Source organism: Lissotriton vulgaris, chromosome 7, assembly GCF_964263255.1.
Source record: "Lissotriton vulgaris chromosome 7, aLisVul1.2, whole genome shotgun sequence".
Taxonomy (NCBI): Eukaryota; Metazoa; Chordata; class Amphibia; order Caudata; family Salamandridae; genus Lissotriton; species Lissotriton vulgaris.
Window position 1 is genome coordinate 1,351,708,215 of NC_141695.1, and position 26,193 is coordinate 1,351,734,407.

A 26,193-nucleotide genomic window follows, 5' to 3' on the forward strand; every position below is an offset into this window, starting at 1 on the left:
TGGCCCTTATCTCTACCAACCTGTCCTCTTGCTTGGGCAGCTCCACTCTCTTCCCTTTATCCGCTTTATCTCTTCTGTCCTCCTGTTCATCAATCCTGTGTGCCCTTCGTAAAGGATGATGCATTGTAGTAGTAGTAATCGGTACTCTTGTCTCGCAGGAACCAGACTTTGAGTGACCCTGCTTCATGGAGGGCATACCTGGCCTTCACCTCTCTGGGAGGTACCTCTGAGGCACAGAGTGTGGAGAGAGGCCTGGCACAGATCATAGTGCATGAGAAGTACACCAATTTCATCAATGGCTATGATGCTGCCCTGGTGAAGCTGTCCCAGCCCGTAGCCTTTGACAAGTCCATCCACCCGGTGTGTCTGCCACTGACCGAGCATCACTTCCGACTCCGCAGCACCTGTTGGACGACTGGCCTTGAGGACCTGCAGCCAGGGGGTGAGTACCACGACTGATCTGTCCCATGTGGTGAGTACCATATAGCTTAGTAGTCAGTATGGTTGCTGAGCCATTCCAAGTGGTGAGCAACACTCCTCAGACATTCCACATTGTGAATATCACAGCTCAGAACCAAAGTATGTTCCCACACACCCAACATCAAATTGCACTGGGGAAAGGGTAAAAAATATTCAGACTTCATCTCATCGACCCTTTAATATGCAAAACCTGGCGCCCTGACCCCACCCTTTAAGAGCTGTGCCAGGCTTAGTTGACTCAGCCCACCCATCTCCAGCAGTGCCAGGTCTGGTGCTGCAGTCAGGCTTTAGTCTCTCAAGCCCTAGCTCTCGCAGACTTGGCATCTTCAGACGTCAATCTCCAGATCTGCCCTCTGAGCCCATCCAACCCTTTAGTAACTGTGCCATGGCTGGCATCTGAGAATTTCCACGTCTTACTGTGCCAGACATCAGAAATCATTTTTCAGAACATTAAGTAGTAGCACTTCACATACACTCAAATGCTTTTGACAGAACTACAGCCAGAGATCACCACTTACAACTGCATTGTCTGTTGTGTGTGACTTTCTACTTGAATGCGGAGAATTCTGCAAGCAGGGGTCTTCATTTTAGTAGTAAATGTGGGGGGGAAGTGGAAGGAAATGTGTAATATCTACTGCCAAATGGGTAGAGTTAAGGGAAACAAAGAGGGGTGTAGGGAGAGGCCAGTAACTGCTGAACCACATATACACAAGAATAAGACAAGTAATATTCACCACTGTTGCACCTAGATCTACTACAGTACCACTACTGACAAAACATGCTTACATTTACTCCAGCTCAGAACTACTGTTATTCAAGTCCCACACCTGGCCAAATCCATTCTTTTGACCCAGTGTAATCTTAAAATTTCTTGGGGGCCAGGCAGACATATTTCAGCTGTTTTTGTGTAAACCCAATTTCTGAAAGTTTGTTAGACCACAAGGCGAACTTCAGTTAGCAGATAATGGGTGATAAGATTCAAAGTTGTACTGAACAGAGGCCCCCAAAATATGTATTTCCTTGGGCCCCAAAAACCCTTACCACGAAACTGATGTAATGGGGTTCTATCCAGATAGGGTCACCTGGATGCAACAGACCACAGAAGAATCATGACCAGGGTCATGTCGTTGCATACTTCAACTGGATTGTGTTGTGTTAAGTATTGCTTTGTGATTTAAAGTACTTTCTTTCCAAAAGGCAAGTATTGGGCTGAGCACTGATTTATTGTGTCTGTGGTTAATGTTTAAGTTCTGGCCTTGTCTGTGACTGCTTGCCCCCAAGTAAACTCCAGACAGTAGTGTCCTTGCCTAGTTTGCAGAGCCATATTAGGGTGGACCGCAGGATATAGCGGCAAACGACCTGAACCACCCAAGTTGCCCAATAGCTAATGTCTGCTGTGTGGTCCCCAAACAGGATCTGACAGAGGTTAATTGTGGTGCTAGTTTTTACATTAATTTTCCCAATACTGTAAAGTATATTCAGTTTTCTATTAGGAGAGACATTGATCAGCAGACAGGTGACATGTGAAAGAAATTATAAAGCTTAAAAATAAGTTAGAAATGTATGGAGAAAGTAGTATTATAAACTTACCTGACTGACTCAGGGCAGAATTACTGGTTCCAGGTTGTCCCCTGATGTCTGATGGGCGGGACGTAGTAAGGACACGAGGGGACGTTGGAACATAGAAGCTCTGCAGATCATAATATGTAAAGAATGAATCTTAATGCACTTACATAGAATCTGTGTATGTCATACGTGACATAGAGATGAAGATGAAGCTCTCCTTTGCCAAAGCTAGTGTTATTTATAGGATGTATGGACATGATGTGAGGGACTGGATGGTGGTTTGGCTTAAAGAATATAACATATACCTAATGTATACAATGGGGCCATGGGTTGCTGGAGTGGTTAAAAGGGACACACATATTCTTACAAATCTAAACAGCAGAAGGATGTGATGTTTGTATTAACATAAGGAGACAAAGATTTGACACGCACGATCATATATTACATGTTTCACTTAACAAATGCATAACAAGGAGTTTATTTCAAATTTAGAAAAGATATATAACCTTCCTTGACACATACAACATAGCGAGCCACTTATGGAGAGAGAAATATGGATCCACATATTTAAAACAATATTACTGAAGACTCGCCTGTTCCTGCCATCTGTGGCCAGTCCACATGTTGGTGCACTGATCGGAGGAGGAAAGAATATGTTGGCAGTTGACTGATGAGCAGAACACACAGCACCTTGACACATTATTATGGCCTGATGTGAATTAGTACATTAGATGCCCATGGAATTACAATTTAAGTATTTGTTGAGCCATTTTTCTATGTTGAGTATATATGTTTATGTGTTGAGTAACTTTCTGTAAACATTTAAAATAAATATATATTTACATGACTTTTCATAAATGAAAAAGCAATACATAGAAAAAGAGTTTGGTTGTACCATAGATATCAGAGTGGCAAACCGTTGTGGGTCATAGAGATGTATGTGTCATCTTGTCCTCACCCTGCAACAGTATTTGTTGTTATCAAGTGCTTCAGGACAGCTCTAATCGAAATAAACTCTAAAGGCAGTTTAAAATGTGTGTGAAAGAAAAGTGTGAAGTATGTGGCTTCATGTGGGGGGAAGGGAGTGGACAGTGCTTAATTTGTAAAAGAAAATAGGTGTTGGTGGGCAGAATTGTTACGCCACTGACTTTCACCTCTGGAGCAGCCCCCTTCCACTGTAGTAGTGGGATCGGAGATCTCCACCCACGTGTGGACAGTTACTAGTGGGAGCGTAACAGTCATAAATGCTGTTGGAGTAGGTTCCAGGGGGTGCAAACATGTAAGTCTAGACTTCGGTGTAAAATTTACACTGCACTACATGAAATAGTCAGTTGAAAAAAGTGTAGACTTACATCTAGGTGCACAAGTACATTTACAAGTGTGTACATATGCATGTTTAAATGTACTTTGGAGACTGGGCCGCTTAGTGTGCATGCTTTAATATTACATCGTAGGTTCCGAATTAGTGTATTGACAGCACCACACCACATAACAGCATGCCTTATGAGCAGTGGCATAGGCAGTGTTGCCGTGGGTGCTTCTGCTTATGTTTGAGCCACCTTGTTACTTCCGAGTCCCTTTTCTCTGTGGCGGATACTGTAGTTTTCCATTTCTTACCATTTATCTCAGTCTCAAAGTCCTGGCACTCTATTGAACGCTGGATAATAATGTAATCCTCTTGAATCTTGTTTAAAACAAACTCATAGATATCCTACATTTATCAACCCACGCCATATATACTTTCTTTACTAAGCAGCCCCAGTCAGACGTCCCCACATTCCACCGAACCCTTCATAAGTATGTATGTTATCACCTTCCGCTGGCTCTTCTACACATGTCTCACCACTCAGTTTTTTCACCCATCCTTGGTTTGACTAATATACCCCTACTCCCTCACAAATATAACCCAGTTAGCTGATTGGCTGTGCGACGGACAAAGGGGAAGGTGACCAGCAGATGAAGATAATGTTGAAGGTGCTGATGGGGTTCACATCCAAAGTATCAGTGGTAGAGCCAACTCCAGTACTCCCACTTCCATCATTAGCAGTTTTCGTCTCACACACCTCTGTCTTCCCTGCCTCACACCTCTTTTGTTTTGTGTTAATACTCCCACCCTTTCCCAATTAGGTCAAATTATGTGCTCCTTAGCTCCTTGTTTACCCCAGTTATCTCATATGGCAACATATATTGGGGACATCTAAAAGTACATTCAGTGTGTGCCTACAAATATGTGTCCCACCTCTAACCCTCCTACATGATCACTTCCGGTAAATCTCCCGCTTTTAAATCGAACCCTCTTTTCTTCACTTCTTCGTGTTACATTCGCCTCTTATTTTCTCCAATTCCTTCTTTTTGCAGCCTTTTGCCTCTTTCACCCCACCCCACCCTCCTCTCGTTCTCTTTTACTTCTGTATCTTCCAGTTTCCTGCTCTCCGCTTTCAGTTTTCTGTTTCTACTACACTTGATTCTCTCCTGCAGCTACTGTCCTCCTCTTTCTGCTTTCCTTTATCTTCCCGTTTTCCCTTTTACATCATCCTTTTACTCACAGCAACTCCCTCTCCCTCATTTTTCACTGTTTCAACGAGCAAGTCAGGGAGGGACTTTTCAATTAACACTCTGGCTAGTAGTAGCCAGGCTATAGCTAAATAAGTATTGGGGGGATTGGGAAATCTCATTTGGAACTCTGTTAGGGCGAGAAATAAGAGATGTCCTGAATAGTTGAATGGAATGGAATGTGATATCACTCAACCATATTTCACTGGGCCATGTGCCTGATAGGCAGCGTATTAATATGCTATGCCTGTTTAAAACTGTCAGACATCAGAATCGAAGTCTTGCTTGGACCACTCAGGTTCCCTGCTGGTGTGCTCAATTCCAAACTCCTGTGCCATGTCTCTTTTTACCCCTAATGTCCACTCCACCAATAATGTATCATTTCACCTTTTCACCTTGTGTCTGCTAAGGTATGAGAATGTTTACCCATTGTCTCTCTCAGTTTTGCACTGTTTTTATTTGGTTAATGCCCCCTTTCTTTTTCTAATCCCCTTTCTTTCCGTCTTCCTTTCACTTTAACATGTTTTCTCTTTTTGTTATATCTTTTTGCTCCCCTGTTTCTTTTTACGCCACCCAATCTTGTTCTCTCTCCATTTGTCACTCTCTCCATGTTTCTTACTTTTGTTCTATTTACTTTTTTGTTTTTCTTCCTTTCCTTCACTCTTCCTTGTCTATTTTATGTCTTTTTACCAGTCTTTTTTCTCACTCAGGTCCTATATTGCTTTATCATCCTTTCCCTCATTTTCTTATGTTTTACCTACCTTATTTGAAAGTTAATGAATGTAACATACTTGCTCTGTTCACTTGTGATCTGGGAGAAGCTGGCAATGCGAGTGGAAACAGAATATGAGGGAGCCGAGATGAAAATTAGGCTAGAGACACGCGGTCTTCCCATGACAGGCTGGAGCAAAGTGACTGAAAACATAGGCCTGAAAATTGGCCAATCAGCAAGCAGCTTACTAGAAGCCACGTGGTGATTTGTCAAAGAGTTTGTAGGCCAGTGAAGATGACGTAAATGTCCTGACACCAAGCATCATGAGAATCAGCCAGGCAGCAACGTTCTAAACTGTTTGAAGACGCCGAGTCAGAAAGTCCTTGAATCACAACTACAATTTGTTGGAGCAGTCCATCCTAGAGGTTATCAAGGCATGGATGATCATCTTGCGATGCTCTACAGGAATGAGGTGCCGCATCCTTATAAAAGACCTTAGGGTGAAGATACAGGTAGAGGATAATGCCTTAATATGGGGCTTGAAGGTAAGGTTTGAGTCAAATTTCACCCAAGGTTTCTTACCTCAGCTTGAGTTGAGAGAAAGTCCCAATGGGTGAGCAGGTGTTTGTGGATGTGAGCAGGCTGATGCTGTCAGTGGCGGGGGTTGGGGTTTGAATTTTTCGTAGATGACTGAGAACTTGACATAGAAGAAGTCCACCAAGGTGCAACACAGTTCTTGGGACAGAGTGATGTTGTTCTCGCTGGCTGGGGGGTTGGAGAACTCCTTCATGATGGCGAAGAGCTCCTTGCTGCTGTCTGTGCTGGATTCTATGCCGTCTGCTCAGGCATTCTTCTTTGTTTCTTTCAGGAGGCGGTGGTATTGGTTGAGTGCTGTCTTGAAAGTGGTATTGTCTCTTCTCTTTGCTGATGCGCCACTCCCTTTCTAGTTGCCAGCAGTTACATTTGGTGGCTTTCAGCTCTGCGGTGAACCAGCTGGCTATTCTGGCAGGTCCTTTAGATGTGACTGGCTTGGCGGGGGCGATTGTGTTGGCACATTCTGTGATCCACTAGGAGAGGTTCTTCGCATCCTGTTCTGGGTTGGAAGTTGTGTCTGGGAGGACGGAGTTGAGAGCTTTGCTCCACTGATCATCTGATATCTTTTTTCAGTTTCTGCCCGTGGAGCTGGGGGACATGGTGCTAGTGCTGGTAGGTCCTGAGAGTGGTAAAGTGGGTGATGTAGTGGCCGGTCCAGGTGAACTGCGAGACATGGTTGTACTTGACTGTCGCTGGACGTGAAAATGGATATGTCCTGTGATGTAGGTAGGGTCAGTGACAAGTTATTTGAGGTTGATGCTGCTCATGCTTTCCAGGAGTTTGATTGTGTTAATGTCACTGGGGTCTTCGAGGTGAAAGTTAAGATCCCCTAGGAAGATGTAGTGCTTGGAGTCGATGGCGACGGGGCAATAAAGTTAGGGATGGTGTTGCAGAAGCTTGGGCGTGGTCCTGGTGGTCTGTGGGCAAGAGTGCCTCTGATGGTGCTTTTCCCGTCAGTGTGAACTTGACGAATAGCATTAATGCATTTGTAAATGTATAGGCGTAGGGTTAGAATTGATGAACTCATGAAAGCACTGCACCTTCACGGTGATGGCTTTAATTGTGGCTCAGAAGCTGTGAAACTAGCCTCCAAAGCCCCAAACCATCCAAGAGCTCTCCAGGTAGGTTTGTAGATTGCCTAAAAGTCAAAGTGGCCAGAAATAAGTGCGGGTGAGGCCCATCAACCAGAACAAGTTAACCACTGGTATGACGTACCACAACATGAGTGTGGAGAAGAAGGGAGTGGTAAAATAGAGGGGTTTTGTTTCTCAGTGGTCTTGACATTAGGATTACCCGGAAAAGGCAGGCCATACGGTGCATGATGGGAAAGATATGTTCATTGAGAGGAACAAGAGGAAGACAAGATCTGGGTCTGTTGCCAAACGTATCCTGGAAAACATCTTAGTCGCCCACCTCCTCCTGTACCCTTTTTGTTGAGGTCCCCTTCGTTGTGTACCTCCACCTTGAGTGCATTGACTGAGTCATCACCTCCTACCACATGGCCATCTTCTCCAACCCACTGATGGTTTATGGAGGCAGACCATGTAGGTGCTGTAATGATAAAAAACAAAAGGAAACTACAATGTCTGTCTCCCCCTCAGACACTTTCTTCCTCTAATTGGGGCTGGCTGCAACTTGCAAGCCGTGCAGTCCTGGGGTAACAGGGCAGATCCTAGGGTGTAGGTTGCATTTATGTGCTTGTTGGATTAATATGTCAGGTCGTTGTCTCTGAAGTCAAGTGAACGCTATTTCCCTATACCTTTCCATTTTGAGATTTCCATAGCAGAGATGTCTTTCTATATGTGTAGATATAAAGTTACTAGTAGTAGCTCTACGGTGGTTAGTTCAGTTGTGAAAATCTCCATCCCTTTGTGTAACGGAGGGGAGACCTACAACTCCTACAACTGGGAGGAGATTTCCACCTGGAATTTGTGAATACCTTGCAGGCAGAGACCTTTGTCCAGTTGTACGTGGAAATCTATGTGTGTAGAATAAGCATGGACGGAAAATCCGTTCCACTCGCGGATTTTGCAGATTTTCGGTAAATTCGCAATCCGCGAGATTCGCAAATTTCCCACAAAATCCGCGAGCGGAACGGATTGGGTCAAAAGTTCAAGCTGACTTTTTGTAACTATTTTAGAATGGCGCCGGCAAGCTGCCAGAGCCTCTAAAATAGTTACAAAAGTCAGCTTCAACAGGAAGCACTAATAGATAAAGTAAAGCAGGTGCTAGAGTTCAATCTCAAATTCAGTTACACAATCATTAATCACCCCAAACTTGGGGTGATTAATGACTGTGTAACTTAATTTGACCTTCAACTCAAGCACCTGCTTTACTTTATCTATTAGTGCTTCCTGTTGAAGCTGACTTATGGCTGAGGGCAGAAGGGCACAAAGTGGGACAGAGGGCATGAGTTAGGCAGAGGGCAGAAGGGCACAGAAACCAGTGGGGCAGAGGGCAAAAGGGCACAAACAAAAGTGGGGCAGAGGGCAGAAAGGCACAAAAACAAGTGGTACAGAGGGCAGAAGGGCATAAAAAACGAGAGGGTGGCAGGGATGAACCAGGCAAAAAAAACCCGCGAGCACGCAAAGCGCCCCGCGAATAAGCAAAGTTCCCCGCGAACACCCGCGAACATGGAAAAATAAAAAATCCACAAATTCGCGTGAATTCGCGAATTTTGCGGATTGCAAATTCGCAAATCCGCAAATTCGCAGATTGCAAATTCACAAAATTCGCCCATGCTTAGTGTAGAATTGTCCATATGTAGATTTTCCTTTGTGAGGTGGATCCACCGTGTTTGCACTCAGAAAGTGAAAGAAGTCCACACAGGCGGCATCTCTACCCATACCTTTACCAAACTTGGCATCCTGAGGGTATCCACCCATAGCTAGCTGGCTTTGGTGCCTTTTGCGCATCCTCCCATCGCTATGCCAGAGTTACTATATGAACTTAAACATGTGCCGGTGATGCCTCCATCCAGTCATAGTTGAGCCACTCTTGTTATCTGAGCCCCTGCAGCCCAAGCTGCTTAAGACATGTTGTGCTGAATAATGTGGCAAATGCTGTGCCAGGCTTTATGGTGGTGCTGAGGATATGTAGCACTAGGTATGCTATTCTAGGCTACCTGTGCCTATTCAGCTCTACCTATATCAACCTTTGTGTATACCCTGAGCTCCTCAGTCATTCTCCCATAGCTCACCCAGTCAAGTCAAGTCAAGTCATGAAATTTGTATAGCGCACTACATACCCAGAGGGTTTCAAGGCGCTTAGGAAGGGGAGGAGGATTATTTGTCAAATATCCATGTTTTAAGCTGCTTTCTGAATGCTAGGTGGTTTTGGGTGAGGCGAAGGTAGGCGGGGAGTGAGTTCCATGTTTTAGCAGCCAGGTATGAAAAGGATCTGCCTCCCATGGTGGTCTTGTTGATGCGAGGTACAGTGGCGAAGGCTTGGCTGGAAGAGCGTAGTTGGCGGGAGGGAGTGTAGAAGGACAGTCGAGAGTTGAGGCAATCTGGTCCGATGTTGTAGAGTGATTTGTGTGCGTGGGTAAGCAGTCGGAAAGTGATCCTTTTATTGACGGGTAGCCAGTGGAGGTCTTTAAGGTGACCAGAGATGTGTTCGTTGCGTGGGATGTCTAATATGAGCCTGACTGAGGCGTTTTGGATTCGTTGGAGTTTCTTCTGGAGTTTAGCGGTGGTACCTGCGTAGAGGGTGTTTCCGTAGTCCAGTCGGCTCGTGACCAGAGCGTGGGTGACTGTTTTCCTTGTTTCGGAGGGGAGTGAAGAATCCAGGATGACGCCAAGGTTCCGTGCGTGGTCTGTCGGGATGGGTGCTTTTCCGAGGGCTTCCGGCCACCAGGAGTCGTCCCAAGCAGAGGGGGATGTACCTAAGATGAGGACTTCTGTTTTGTCTGAGTTCAGTTTCAAACGGCTTTGTTTCATCCATTCGGCAACTTCTTTCATTCCTTCGTGTAGGTTAGATTTGGCGGTGCTGGGGTCATTGGTGAGAGAAAGGATCAGTTGAGTGTCGTCCGCGTAAGAGATGATGTTGAGGTTGTGTTGGCGTGCGATGGCCGCGAGGGGGCTCATGTATACGTTGAAAAGGGTGGGGCTGAGTGAGGATCCTTGAGGTACGCCGCAGATGACTTCAGAGGCCTCGGACTTGAATGGAGGAAGGCGGACTTTCTGGGTTCTTCCGGTGAGGAACGAGGTGATCCATTCAAGTGCCTTTCCTTGGATTCCGATGTTATTGAGGCGTTGTAGAAGGGTGCTGTGGCAGACTGTATCGAATGCTGCAGAGAGGTCGAGGAGGATGAGGGCGACTGTGTCTCCATTGTCCAGTAGAGTTCGAATGTCGTCTGTTGCTGCGATGAGGGCGGTCTCAGTGCTGTGTTTTGCTCGGAAGCCAGATTGTGAGGGGTCGAGGGATTTATTGGCTTCGAGGAAGGCGGCGAGCTGGTTGTTGACGGCTTTCTCGATGACTTTGGCCGGGAATGGAAGAAGCGAGATGGGGCGGTAATTTTTGAGTTCGGTGGGGTCGGCTGTTGGTTTTTTCAGAAGGGCGGTGAGTTCAGCGTGTTTCCAGTCTTCTGGGAAGGTAGCGGAGTTGAAGGAGCAGTTGATGACGTCTCGGAGGTGCGGTGCTATGACGGAGTCTGCTTTGTTGAAGATGTGGTGAGGGAATGGGTCTGTGGGGGATCCTGAGTGGATGTAGTTCATCAGGTGAATGGTGTCCTCAGTGGAGATTGGGTTCCAGGCGTTAAGGGTGTTCACGGGGGGACGATGGTCAGCGGATGGTAGGGTGGGTTGGTTTCCGGGTTGGTTGTCGAAGCTGTTGTGGATGTCTGCAATCTTGTTGTGGAAAAAAGAGGCTAGGGAGTCGCAGAGGGCTTGAGAGGGGGTGATGTCGTTGGAGTTGGCCGAGGGATTGGAAAATTCCTTGACGATGTTGAAAAGTTCCTTGCTGTTGTGGGCGTTGTTGTCAAGTCGATCCTTGAATGCTGTTTTCTTGGCTTTTCGGATCAGTTGGTGGTGAGTGCGGGTGGCGCTTTTGAAGGCGTCCTTGGTGCTGGTGGTTGGGTCTTTTTTCCAGGCCTTTTCAAGGGAGCGGCAGAGTTTCTTGGACTTCTTGAGATCATCGTTGAACCATGAGGCTTTCTTGCTGCCAGGTTTGCTTTGACGTTTTTTCAGTGGGGCTAAGGTGCCACGCTAGGCATCATAAGCCCTTTACCCTTCGCTATACCTGGATTGTGTTACCATTGCTGTGCATATTATTTGAAGACAAGGGAACCTAATAGGATAGGTCAGGGACCTTGTGTATCTGTATGCTGTGAACACAGTAGTCCCTCACAAGGATAATGAGAGAGGGAATAAATATAGAAATACAATTAGATCTATATTATGCTGTCCAACCGTACATGGATCTCTTTAATGTGACAAAATTTAGGAAAAACAATGAAGTGGGAACGAAGAATTGCTTCAAGCAAGAAACAAACCGTAAAGGCTCAGGCAAAACTTAGTGCTTGAAATTTCAACAATTCAAAAAGTACAAATGTACGAAGACATCATTGCACATTTTAAATAATAATCATAATTGTGTTAGGGTGTTGAAGAGACGACGACGTTTCGATCCATACATGAATTGAGGATCATCATCAGGACATTAGATTACATGACTGAGTGATTGCCAACTGCAAGAAAAGAATGGCCTGCAGTGTTGTGTTTGAATCGTGTTTCCAAATGGGCTAGGGAGCGCGTTAGCTGATAATACGGAAGGATTCACAGAATTGGGTGCAATCACTCGCACCAGCAGTTGTAAGATCTTGCGGGCGTGAGTGCTCAGAATAGGTGCATAGCCCAACAATATAACCCTCCTATGGGTCTCTTTTCCAGATAATGTCACCACAGTACGATACCTTCAGAAGGTCAGCATCATACTGATTGGGCAGAAGACCTGCAATTGCATCTACAACACATTGGACAGCTTTGAGCATTCTGACCCAGTCCTGCCCGGCATGGTCTGCGGCACTGACAAGGATGGCAACAGAGGACCCTGCGCAGTAAGCACTTCTCTTATCTCACTCTTTCTTGCTGCTTAGCCTACCCACTTCTTTCTCTCTAATTCTGTGCTTGTTTCTTTCTCCTCACTTCTCCTTCTGTTCTTCTGCCTAACTCTCTGTGTAATTCCTTTGACTTTTCCATGTGCATGCTTTCTTTACCCACTTGCTTCTTGGCCTTTGCACTTCTTATTTCTCTCGCTGTGGTTTCACTGCCTTTTTCTATTTCTGCTTCCTTGAAAACCTCCAGTTTTTATATTTCATTCTGTAAACTTGTACTCCATACTTGAACACAGCTCTCAACCTTTCAGGTTGCGGTGAGGGTCCTATGACATTGAAATGCTGGTCAAATCTGGATGATGCACTGGAATGCACTGCACTCGTTTTTGTTTTGTGGGTCACAGCAAGAATAGACAATTACAAAAAAGCAATAGTCGAAAAACAAAGGTTTATATCTTCAAAAAGCAAAGGCTTCTGCCCATCTTCCCCTCCCTGTGCAAATTCTTATGTGTGCATCAGTGAGATGCCAAGAAAGTAATACACTTTATTAGGGTTTTACTAAACACGCACTTATATTGTCATATCCCATAAAACCATAAACATTATTGTTTGCCAGGTATTCAGTGGTAGAACTTCCCATCCACATCTCACTGAGAGGTGATCGCTTATGGATGGTAAAAAAAACAATTTCAAATAGTGTGGTACAAAAGTGTCACAGCCATAATTCAATTGCATAAATATGGTGAAGGTAAATATCAATAGGCATGTATCGGTTCACGATATTTAAGACCACATACATGTATCTCGGCGATGTATATATCTTCAAGGTATGTAGGGGTGGAGTTAGGATTTGTAGATATATACCTGCCTGTATATACTCAGCTTCACAATATTTTGGCGGTTGATGTTCTGGGTATCATATTTATGTTCTCAAATATTCCAATATAAATCCATTATGGGCGGGGGTTTAGTAAAGGAAGGCGCCAGTAGCCTTCCCCCACTCTGCCTCATGGTCATCGTAAGCTTTAAGAATCTTGAACTTGCCGTCTACTACAAAAGCCCCCAAAAAAATGAACAAGCTGTTCTTTCAAGCGACACCGTTCCTTCGAAGCACTCATGGTCTGTGCTATTAGAGTGTTCCTGTGTGTTGTATGCTTCTTGACTTGTGCTTTTCCGATCTTAGGGGGACTCTGGAGGTCCAGTCGTCTGCAATGAAGATGGTACATGGTTTTTAGCTGGCATCATCAGCTTTTCCCTAGCCTGCCATCTTCCTAACAGTCCCACCATCTTCAGTGCAGTGTCAACCTTCAGCAACTGGATCAAGACCAACACTGCGGGGCAAGGATCTCCAGTCTTCTTCAACAACCAAACGAGTGCAGTCGCAGGGTTTCGGGAAGATGATGGCAACTGCACAGACCTTATCAGCACCAAGAATCCAGGTAGAGCTCTGATCCTGCAGGAAGCAATGCCAGTAGGTGCCTGAGAGATGTGTACATGTGAGATCCACATCTGCCAGAACATGTATCTACTAAGGAAGATAACGCATGCATGCACTAGGATAGTTGCCACATGTATGCGCTACAAACTGTGCCCATGTACACATAGGAAATGTGGACATATATACGCACTTCAGATGTCTGCACATTTTACTAGAGTCCAGTGGCACAATGAAGCCTTTGCCCCCCCCCCATTCCCAGTGTTCTGCAAGAGAGCCCTGTTTTCAAACACTCTACCACCTGCTGTTTTAAAGCACCTCGACCCTGCAAAATTCTCCAAGCTATCAGCAGGCTTCAGTGATACAATCAGCTTCAAGGAGGTCAACAAGTTTAGCAGTCAGGAAAACAACAGGACATACCAAACATGTTTTTTATCTTATTGATTTTCAAAATTTGGCTATTGGGGATCCAAAAGAGAAACACTGTGTGATATGAAGGGATCTCAGGGCGCCGTCATAGACCCACAAGCAAACATATTAGTGAACAAAAGTGGTGCCTTTGTGCTATTGAAAATTTAATTAGCGAAGCACAAATGGATCTAGTTACAGGTCATTTACGTTTCTCACATTTCTTGACTAGATCTTTCAGAGTTTGCTTTTCATATTTAGCTCTCATTCTTTCATCACCTTTTCTGCTTTGGCCATATAACCCAATCCCTCCTTCTTTCAGCACTGCAACCCCTCACCAACATATTTAAGCCCCTGCTCACTACCGTACTTCACGTCTGTCATTCTTATTTTTATCTTTCTTTGCACCCAGTGTGCTTAATTTGAGGCGGTGAGGCCCACTGGCACTCATTTTTGGGGATTGCCACTTATTTTTCCTCAAAAGACTTTTCCTGAGATAAGGAGAGGGAAAACACACAAAGGGAAAGAAAGAGAAAGATGAAAAACCATCACAAAAGGAGAAAGCAGGAACCTGCAAGAGTTAGACTAAGGGGCAGGGAGTGTCTGGTAGCCGATTAAAGAGACATGAGGTGATTCAAGACTATGCAGCCTTCGTATTCGATACGTCAACATTTAATAACGTAGGCCACGTGGTTCTGGGAAGAACTTCGGACACAGGCACTGATTCCGTTACAAAGTAAGCACTACTTGCTCCCCATCATGTCCTTTGGTTTCATCCATTTATTTGAATTTCATCTTCACACTCAAAGTTGTCTCTCATTCTCATGCCCCTGACATGTTCCCTTACACCTCCTTGTCTTGTTCTGAAATGTTGTCCTCTTCTCTATTTCTCCTGGGCTTCTTCCCACCTCAGTCTCTCATTTGGTCACTCTAGCTCTTCCAATTTTCTTCTTACTTCCAGCTCTCAAACTCACATTCTTTACACTATTTATCTAACCACCATGAGCTTAGGTCTTCTCCAGTTTCCCTGCCACACCACCACTAATTGTACCCTACCTCCTCATTTACCTTAAACCTGCACACCTCACATTATTTAACATCTATACCATCCACTCTTCTTTTCACATTCAACATTACCTTTGATCACTAAATGTCTCTCTCTCCAGTTCATCTCTTGCTTCCACTTTTATTCCTCACTTTCGGTCACTATCATCATTCAATGATACATTCACTGCCAACTCTGTCTCTGTAAAATTCTTGCTTCTGTTTCCCTATTTCCCCCACCTTAACCCCTTTCTCTCATTTTCAAACTTCGATCACACTCATTTCCTTCACTGCTACCTCAATCCCAAGTATCTTCCGATATTTTGTTTCCCTCTTATTGTTATCATCTCCAATTTTCCTTTCAGCTCACTCAACTTTCAGCAGCTTCCATTACTCCTCTCCATTTTTAATGTGATGTTTCATACTTGTGTCATCTCTATTTCCTATTGCCTAACTGTACACATCTTCAAATGGCTCCCCACTAACACTCGCATAACCGTGACCCCAGACTACATCACCAGCAAGCTGGACTATGGCAACACAGTCTATGCTGGAATCAACGCTTAACTCACCAGGCGACTCCAGGTCTTACAAAACTAGGCGTCCAGGCTCATCCTCAACCTTCCACTCCACTCCGCACTCACATCACCCTGCGCCTCATAGAGCTACACTGGCTCCCAGTCCACAAATGAGCACACTTCATACTTCTCACAAGCACAAAGCCTCCACAAAACTGACCCTACATACACCAACAAGCACATTAGGGGCCAGCCCTAGTAGGCACTGCAGGAGTTGCTGCTGCCAAACTCTTCATTTTCCCACTCCATCAGTGCTGTACAGATGCCTCATCATGTCTGGTGCATCAGTACTGGTGATGGTTCATAATTGGTCTATGGCTGTCAAATCAACAAAGCGACCGTGCTAGTGGTTACATGAGTTTGTATTTATTCTTTCCCAGAACTGGAGGATGATGCTATGGTGGAATTGAGTGTAGGGAAGAAAGTCCTTGCTCTGTGTGGATAGCTGTTCCATCCTGTCCCTGTTTGACCATGTCTGCCCTACCACATGTTTGTTTTCCTCCCAATGGACTCACAAAAAATCTATATCATCCCAAAAAACTTGGGCCCATCTCCTGCTCATCAGTTCATGGTGTCTGGTTGCGATTACATGTTAAGCTTGGAGATCATGTGACTGAAGGATGATCTCAGTGCGTAGACACTGCACGGGGAAAGCAATAGTGGTTTGTTGCATTAGGGTTATTGGCAGGCCAGCCTATTTCTATCCTTTGAGTAGCCCTGGTCATGTGCCTGGGAGACTCAAGGGAGTTTCATCATTGCCTGGTTTCTGGACTGCTACCTCCCCCCCCTCCCTTCAGCCAGAAAAACCTGCCCAGTAACAATGCAATAACTTGAAACTGAGTTACATGTAAGGACAACCGAGTTCCCTGTGCTTGCCAAGCAACCGCTCAATATCACTTGAGATGCCTGGCCTGTGACTTCCCAATCCACATCTATGAGCATTGCTGCTTCTCACTTTCAGTCCTCGAAGGTAAAATGATGGTAATATTTCTGTCGGCTGTGGTTTACAGAGATTGTGAGATTTGAAGGTAGCACACCTTTTGATCAGTTCTTGACTTCCTACCACTGCCCTGATTCACCAAAAGATGAAAACCAAATAAATATCAACTCAGGTCACAGTTGTTGAGCTATTTAAGTCTGCAATCCAGGGTCTGCATTTGCTTCACAACTACTTTCCATCCTACATGTTTAATATCTCAAAACTATTAGTTTATTTTCTTTTGCATTTTAGGATTCCTCACACTCTGAACCCTGTAGCACATGACTTCAGTGACCAAAGACATGGCGAACCCACCTGAATTTTCACATTTCCCAGCTTGAAAAGTATATGTTCCTTTTATTTAATGCTTCTGTTTAGGGTTATTCTTTGCCGGTATCGGTGAATAGTCAACTCAATTGTTCAGTACAGTAGCAGTGATATGTGGTGCCCAATTAGAGAGTGATTTTTTTGTTTTGTATGGCTGACTGGAAGGGTTACAGCCATACAGCATTTGTATTAATTGAAGTATTTCTAGAGTACAGACCTCACCACATGGTCTGTTGAACCGTTAATAACAAACACCTTAGAGATTACCAAAGTAGTTACATTTAACAGAGTGTGATTGACCTAGTTACCATTCCTTTCATTCGGAATCTATAATAATCTCCACTACTTTGAGCCACACCTTTTGTTTTTAGCATTCCTTGTTGTGTTGCCGTTCCTTGGCTTGAGTGTTTCTGTCACTTTCCTCTTCTGGTGACCTTTGGGTGGAAGGTTACACTGTCACGCTGCCACCTACGTCTTTCTTAAAGGACCGTGGAGCCCTCTCTTTGCTTACGTTCTCTGTAACTTGTGTTGTTGCCCAGGATCTGCCTGAATGTATTGTGGAAGTACCTGCTGTCCTTCAGCTGTAGCAACTTCATGGGGTGTGTAGATGGGAGCTGTAGGATTGTTTGTTCGCTCCAGAGAACCCTAAGTAGGATCCGTTGCAAAGTCAAGACAGCAAAAACAGCCATGCTGCAGGAGTATCAGGTCATCCCTGTTCCAAATTTCAAGATGTCTACTCCTTCTGTTGGGGGATTTGTTATTGCTTCAGTTGTCCCATTGCAAGATGGCAACTGCCTCATTTTTGGTTTAGCACTGGAAAGAGCAACCATTCTCTTCTGAATCCAGGAGAGGCGAAAGAGCAACAAACACCACTCTTCGCTGAGCCAGCTTTGCGTTTTCTTGGCACAGTGAGTTCACCCATGCGAGGTGTTATTTGATTCTTTTGTTTCTTTGATTTTCCCTTTGTATCTTCTTTTTACTTGCAAAGCTTTTATTTGAGTCCATTTCTACCTGCACCATTACTCTAATGTTGAGAGATTTCCTCCTGGTTGTCTCTTCCTTTTTTCTATTGTTAATTCCTCCATCATGTTGTCCCTTCATGCCACTGGTATCTTGATGCATTTCCCTCTAGTTTCCGTATAAAACCATTTTTTAGGTCTGCTTTTCGCCAAAGCCTCTTGATATTACACAATATAATAAGTATAATATACTTACTTAAAGGGGCTTTCAGCCACCTCTCTTCATCCATTGGTCTGTTGTGTCATTCACATGTTGCATCCACCCTGTACAGCATACAGCATGGGGCAATGGGTCAGCCTACTAACGTCATTGGTTAACTTCACTTTGACTGCATTTTGCTCTTTCACAAGGAGCACATCGCTCACGATATAGTGCCTTTCAGTGCCAGTGTTTTTGCGTTGTTATTTCTTTATTGTTTCCTGATGTAATAGCCATTGAAATGAGCACATTGCATATTCTAGCTTTATCAGTTCTTGTCTCCTGCCAATGCTGTTGTAAATTCCTTTTGGAATGACCTCTGTTCCTCTGGTTAATGCTATTTCACAGCGTACCTTATTGTGTTCCTGGACTCAGTATTATCAATGGTGCTTTAATAACATTTGCCCAAGAAGAAAATCAAACTTCAGCCCAGATTTACAAAAGTGTCTCTGAATGCAGCGCAGGACCCAAAGTTGCTGTGCGGCTTTTAGTGATGGGGAAAGAAAAGGAAAGCGCCATATCTACAGAGATATGGCACTCTCCTCCACTTCTCCCTAGCGCCACTGCACAAACAGGTAGCCGAGCACCAAACACCTTTGCGTCATAGTGCAAAGGTGTCTGTGTGAGTCTAGCAAATGTTTTGTACTGGAAAGCTAGCCTATGAGGGCAAAATGCTTTGCTTAGACTAACTTAAAAATGTTTCCTACTTTGTATATATTATGTACAGTGCAGAATCCATGCAAAGTGGGGAAAGTTAGGAGAAATAAATGTGTTTCTCCTTTTTAGGTCTCGCGCCTGCGTTGCAGTGCGCAGCACTGCTTCCGTAGCGAGAGACCTTGTTATATCCTGATCATCTCTTTCCCTGCTGCTCAGCCTGTGTGTGTGATGTCATTAGAATGTTCCTGTGTGCATGGTTTGAATGTGTGGTCAGTTTGAATGAGTGGGGCTGAGCAGCTGGATGCTGCTCCCGGTGGGGCCTTCCTATTTACCTATTTACCAGCTTTTAATTAATAAACACCCTTTCAAGAATACCTACGACTACTGGATCTTCTTACCTTACAAAGTACATTTATACATTGCAACAATGGCGACGATGAAGAAAGAACTACGCGTGCAGGAACTATTTCTGAAACATGGAACTACAAGATATGAAGAAAAGTTTTTAAATGAAGACAAGCAACGCTTTTTGATGCCCCACCGGTGTCATGTCACATCTGACAGCCTACTGAAAACATCCATAAAGGTATGTTTCAAGCGTTGGACTTTGTGTGGCTTATTGAATTTTAAAATAGCAGATTTATTAACAAGAGCGTCAAAATTTCAAAGTTATGACTGAGCGTCAGAGTGAAACAGTGGAAAACTTTAATACCTTTTGTGCTACTATCAAGGGCAAAGATCAAAAACCAATATTAAATTAAAAGATATGAACCTTTCAGCAATTTATGTGAGGCGGCAAAGATTGCATATGTTAATTGCTGTTATCGGGGGTTAACATCGAGCCCCGGAGTACTGATTACTGGCTTAGTGAAAATTTTGACCCTGCACTCTGTTGCCATATTTAAAATACTGTATTTTACTCACCGTATTTCCAACGGTCGTTCTCATCAGCTGAAGATCTGTTTCTTGGCCGGCTGGATACTGAATGATGACGCAACAGAATACTACCACAGTATTGGTGATTCTGTAGAACGCGCCGTCATCTATGAACGTGCATCTGCGTCATGAAGGGTCAAGTTCACGCAGTGTTTATGCGCACGTATGTGCATCTTTGGCAACAACTGTCATGGCAAGGTCAAAGAGCGTCGAGATTACGAATGACTGACTGCCTAAGTTCTTTTATTGTGCTCCTGTCTCCTCAATAACTTCGAGCGCATTTTCAAATTATTCTTCAAGAGAAAGGTACTGTTAATAAACAATTTGACTGAAATTGATTTTGAAACTGCCACAGATTGCTCACCGGAGCTGTTTTCTTCGAAAAATTCCTACATTACGTACTGCATACATTAATTCTGTTCCATCTGCGCCAGACACTTTGGATTCAAGTCTGTGAATGTCATTTACCTGCCTTACTGAAGAAGTGGAGCTGTTTAACATGACAACGGTGACTACTTTTATTGTTTTAGTTTCTTGTTTTGAATTATTTGCTAATCACATGTGTACTTGTGATGATATGTTTACGCTTGTTTACATATTATGTTCAAAGAATATGATTTGATTTACTGTTACTACATGAAATATTTATATACTGAGATTTTTGTTAATGTGCTCCTTTACTGTCATTTTAATTGGCTAATTTACGCTTACTGAATTTAGCCACTTATGTATTGAATTTTCAGTGGTCATGTTTTACTATGCAAAGTCGTGGAAGTGCTAGATTTTTATTTTATGGAAATGAACCACATTTGTGCTCAATTTATTTGAGGTGTTCATTCTTTGTAGAATTGGCTTTAATTAGTTGAGCCATAGGAGTGCGTTAATTGAGTTGGGATGCAAAAATTTTAATTAATTCTAGTGATTCTTAGTAGGAGCGTTTGGAACTACTATAGGTAGGTCTTGTGATTTAATTTTGTGTATATTTTTGATGAACCACTTGTTCTTAGTGCTCTATTCTAATAGAGGAGTTCACAAAACTTTTTACTGTGAGGAGTTATGTAGGTGCTACATTTTCTTCTATTGCATTGAACCACTTTTAGTGCTCAAAATGTTTTGAGGTGTTCAATCCTAGTGTGTATTTTTCTGAAGATTTGTTCTCCAGTTTGGATTTTTAGTATGAATATTTTGCGGAGCCACATAGGTGCTCATTGTTTGAGGCGCTCCATCTGTTTAAGTGTATTTTCTGAAGATTTGTTCTCCAGTTTGGATTTTTAGTATGCATATTTTGCGGAGCCACATAGGTGCTCATTGTTTGAGGCGCTCCATCTGTTTAAGTGTATTTTCTGAAGATTGGTTCTCCAGTTTGGATTTTTAGGATGCATATTTTGCGGAGCCACATACGTGCTCATGGTTTGAGGTGCTCCATCAGTTTCAGATTGAATTATATGAGGTTGCAGAGTCCTCATTTCTGTTAATGCTCAGTTGTATACATTATTTTTTTTTTTTGAACCACGAAAGTGCTCTATTCATTTAGAGGTGTTCATTTATAAAGTGTGCCATTGGGAAGTTATATACTCCGTGCATTTTATTTAGTTGGGTTCCCTTTTTATTGCTTTTCGTGACAGTCTGGCCAACTGGCATGATTGGTGATATTTTGGGTTTGGTTTGTGATGGGGGATGGTGGTTATGTGATTCCACATTGGTTTTGTGCGAGAGGATATTATTCCTCTTTTCATCTTTTATGCAACAATTTTTATGTTATGATATATTGCTATTTCATAATATTATTTACAGTCATTCATTTTCTTATGTTGACTGCTTATTTGAAATCCTGACCTTGTCATCATCAGGGCATACTGTATTTAGTTTTTCTTCCTTTCTTTTGTGTTCGTTGTTTTAAAAGAGGGAGATGTGTTATATCCTGATCATCTCTTTCCCTGCTGCTCAGCCTGTGTGTGTGATGTCATTAGAATGTTCCTGTGTGCATGGTTTGAATGTGTGGTCAGTTTGAATGAGTGGGGCTGAGCAGCTGGATGCTGCTCCCGGTGGGGCCTTCCTATTTACCTATTTACCAGCTTTTAATTAATAAACACCCTTTCAAGAATACCTACGACTACTGGATCTTCTTACCTTACAAATTACTTTTATACATTGCAACAGACCTCTTGCACGGGGTTTGAAAATGGACCTAGGAATCGCACACGCTCGTGCGTGTGCTTTTTCTTTTGATCCACGCTATTGGCATGTGCGTGCGTCTTTTTTATGAAAGACAGCATGCAATTGGCCAAAGGCGGGAGCATTGCTCTGCCCATGGCCTATTGGTGTCTATTACGAGCACCAGCCGGCATGTGGTTTCAGTTATCGTGCCAAGACACGGGCGTGATAATTGAAACCACATGTCTCGCTGTGGCACGCACACGCCCACCACCCGCGGGCTTCGTCTTTTTTGGATACATTTCCTGTTCCAAAGTCGGCAGCACGAGACGGTGGAGCGCATCTTCTCTTTGTAGTTTATTTTTTAACCCATTCAGTTTTGCCACCCTTACCTTAGCACGCTTTGAACGTACTTCCACAAGAGAAGTTCTGTCATTAAAAGCCTCCTCCTCAGCTGTGTGTATACTGTAAAGGTTTATGTATATATATATATATGTATAAATACATATCTATACAGCTTCCCTGCTTTCACTGGGAAGAAACTAAATGATTTTTGCTTTAGAGCATTACTCGTTATTAGATTGCTTTCTGCTTTTTGTGTGCCCGTTCTTGGCTCCTCCTTTCAACCATGGGCAACAAGGCGGCTTTTGTGACAGTACTGTTGCACTTTATCTTCTCGGGCGCCTTGCAAGTGGCACTGGCACGCGCTATCACCACCCGTGGAAGAACTGCTTTTACCCATGTTATGTGTGTCACACGGGATTCAGCTTTTTTGTAGAAGCCTCTTAGACCTTCTTGCCGCTTTCACTTCCGTGCAGCAGCCAGCAAGTGAGGGGTCAGACACAGGATGCCCATGTTAAAACTTTTAGATGCTTCTCACGGGGGCCGTCTAAGGCTTTGTAACTTTTGTATTCATGTTTGTATCCCGTTCAGCCCGAAACGGTGGTGGGAGAGGGCAAGTGCCGGGCGAGCGCACTCACGTCAGAGCTGGTCCTGGCCCTGAGCTGGACAGGGCAGCGCCTCTCTGTGGCAGCAGTGACCGCATGCAACCGCCCAACGCCGGTCCTGCCACTGTATGCTAAGTCACTATTTCCAGTCCTCAGAGGGAAGATGAGTCATGCTGCCATGTTTACGCGATCTCTCTGCGGAGCTGTATAGATATGTATTTATACATATATACATACATATACCTTTACAATATACACACCGCTGAGGAGGAGGCTTTTAATAACAGAACTTCTTTTGTGGAAGTACGTTCAAAGCATGCTAAGGTAAGGGTGGCAATACTGAATGGGTTAAAAAATAAACTACAAAGAGACAATGCGCTCCGCCGTCTTGTGCTGCCGACTTTGGAAAAAGCGTGAGTCTCAGCCCAACATCCTGCGATGCTGGGCAGATCACTCACACTTTTGTTCTCCAGTAACGTAATCTAGTTCTGTTGTAAAGTGCTCTAACTCTCAGGGTCAGGTTCACGCTATATAAAAATACAAATTCATATTGGGATGTTTCGTAGAAGCCCACCCATGGGGTTATCGGATATCACACTGGCTATTGATCCCAAATTGTACGTCTTTCTTTTACCACCTTCGTTTCCTTTCCTATCTAAATCGTGCTGGTTCTTTTCTCTTAGTCGCAATTTACTATTATTTATCTTCTGCTACAATTCCAGCTTTCTCTTGTTCTGGGGTCTATGTATGAATTGAGCTATTGTCTCCCAAAAATGGGTACCGGTGTCCACCACCTGTTACCACCGCCACAAATTAGGCACTGGTCTGTTTTCGACTCAGTCACACCTGGAGTTTTTTGGTAGGAATATGTTTCACCATATTGTGTACTTTTCTCCTGTGCATGTGTACCTTGTTGGAACGGGTAATAGTAACACCTTCTCTGAAAAATACAATGGGGAAAGGTGTGCAGTTTACAATGCCCTGCTTGCAAAGCCACACTCCCTTGCGAAACACTGTACGGATTCACGGATCGGGCATATGAGGACTTGGAGCAACCTCGCCCCAATAATATCAGTGGCTTTCACCCTCAGTCCCACGCACATTGCACCTGCTCCAAGCTACGCTCGCACAGAAGGTAGAAGTGCGCTGAAAGCAGGAGACAAAAGACAATAGATCCGCTGCTGTAAATGGCATTCTGTATTATTTTTTACGAGTGGTGCTTTTTCATACCGCACCACTTATGTCCTTTCGGGTACTTCAGGGAGCTAGATGAAATACAAATACGAAAGATGGCACCTCGAAAGTGGTCAACTCCTTTTTTTCACCAAATAAACATTAGTAAACGTGAAAACTTCAGGCCTCTATAGTCAGTGTTTTGCCTTGAGTGCACCTGCCGACATCTACCCAGTCGTTACCGGTCACTGCAATGTTTTAGAGGCAGCAATGTACAAAGGGTTGTACTTGTGTGCACGTGAAGTGCTATGCCACATGTCTGCATGCGCCCCATATCAACCACGGGGAAACAGCCAGAGGCCACATCTGCCCGTTAGTTCCTGGTCGCTTTTACGTTTCCTGTCTGGTATGTGACTTCTTGGATCTCCATGCACATTCAGTTTACCAACCAAAGGCACTTTATTCTTCCAGATCTAACTTCTTAGACTTTCAAGTCGCTTTCGCTTTAACAGCCCGTGGCCCTTTATTCTCCGGTATGTGACTTCTTACATTTTTATTGCGCTTCCGTTTTAGCACATCACAGCACTTTACACTACTGTACTCCATAAATATTTCTACATCTTACACCTCAACACAGTACTACAGCTGCTTCTCTGGTCATACTGTAATTCCACATTATTGCTACTCTAGGTATTGCTCCAGCTGCTTCTCTCAAAAGTTAACTATTCATTCCAAATCCTCTAGACAGTGCACCCTACTGCTACCTACTCCTCTCGCTACCACCAGTAATTCTTACATACCAGTTGTAAATCCACGTACTTAGTCGACTACAAAGGGCTGCAGCTATGTCTCTTTACATAAATTCACTACAGTACAAACAAAAACATATGAAGAAGATATTGTAATTACAATGCCAATAGCTGTAACTCTAAAAAATTGGAGACCTGTTGCATTGCAAATGCTTGTTAATGCCTGCTTTCAAGTAGTGTTAATTTTTGGTGCTAAACCATGTTTACTGTTGTTTGTAGATAGGGTTTTGAGTCAAAAACATGGGTGATTACACACAAATGCCCATGCACCACGCATTGAACGCTTCCTTAACACAGAGTAATGGAAAGCAGTGCTTTGCGCTGGTTTGCGTTACTTTTCCTTACAAACCAATGCAAATACCAATTAGCATTGGTTTGTAACTCCTGAAAAGGATTTTGCATTGAGTCTGCATTATTAAATTAACAAACCTGATGCGAATCCTTTTGTAAATCTGGCCCCAAAATGTTTATAATTTGCAGCACACGAACTTAGATGGGGTGTGTTTTGGATTTTAGTATCCAATATTTTATGCTGCAAACCCTCTTTCTTTCCTTCTTTCCATGTTTTGTCTTTCTTTGTTTCTTAGTTTTTCCATCTTCTTTCTGCCGGTCTTTCCGTCTTTCTTTCTTTCATGTTTCTTTCCTTGTTCCTGTTCACTTTTTCTTTCCTTATTTTTCTTTATTGCCTTTTTCCCTTCTTTCTTTTCTTCTTTCCTTCCTCCATTTTTTTTGCCCTGCTTTTTCTTCTGGTTATTGACTTCTTTCCTTTTTTCTTTACTTCTTTCTTTCCGCTTTCTTTCCTTCTTTCTTTTTTGCGGTTTTTCTTTCCTTGTTGCTTTCTTTTTCTTCAGTGCTTTCCTTCCTTCTTGTGTTCGTTCTTTCGTTCTTTTGCATTCTTTCTTTCCTTCTTTCTTTTTGCTGCTTTCCTTTTTCCTCTTTCCTTACTTCCTACCTTCTTGTTTCCGTCTTCCATTCTTTCTTTCCTTCTTTCTTTTTGCCTTCTTTCATTTTTTATTTCCGTCTCTGCTTTTTTCTTTCTTTTCTTTTTGCATTCTTTCCTTTTTTATTTCATTCTTTCTTTCTTTTCTTCTTTCCATGTTTCTTTCCTTATTTCTTGTTTGCCTTCTTTCCATTTTCATTTCCTTTTTACCTTTTTATTTGTTGCCTTCTGTTCTTCTTTCTTTATGCTTTCATTCCTTCTTGTTTTCCTTCCATCTTTGCTTCTTCTTTTTATTCTTCTTTTACCTTTTCTTAATTTTATTCTGTTCTTTTTTCATACCCTTTTTACCTTCTCGCCTTTTTCTTTCATTCTTTTATTTTTGCCTTTTTCATTTCATTCTTTCATTTCTTTCTTTTTTGCCTTCTTTTCTTTTTTGTTTTCCTTCTTTCCTTTTCTCCCCTCCTTCTCATCTTTCTTTCTTTCCTTCCTTCTTTTTTCTTTTTTGCTGTCCCTCCCTTTATTGCTTTCCTTCCCTTTATTGCTTTCCTACCTGTTTCATTGTTTTTGTCTCGCTCTCTTTCTTTCTTCCTTCTTCCCTTTCTTCCTTCCTCAGTTCTTTCTTTCTTGTTTT

At 43.3% G+C, this 26,193-nt stretch overlaps 1 protein-coding gene across 1 annotated transcript in view; it reads left to right on the forward strand.

The window, feature by feature from the left end:
- LOC147703677 (serine protease 53-like) overlaps window positions 1-26,193 on the forward strand; it is a 187,351-nt gene that overhangs the window by 73,946 nt on the left and 87,212 nt on the right. The window contains exons 4-6 of the mRNA XM_086932035.1: window positions 159-442; window positions 11,794-11,960; window positions 13,141-13,396. Of these exons, the coding sequence (XP_086788161.1) occupies window positions 159-442; window positions 11,794-11,960; window positions 13,141-13,396 (707 nt within the window). The remainder of the gene's footprint in view (window positions 1-158; window positions 443-11,793; window positions 11,961-13,140; window positions 13,397-26,193) is intronic.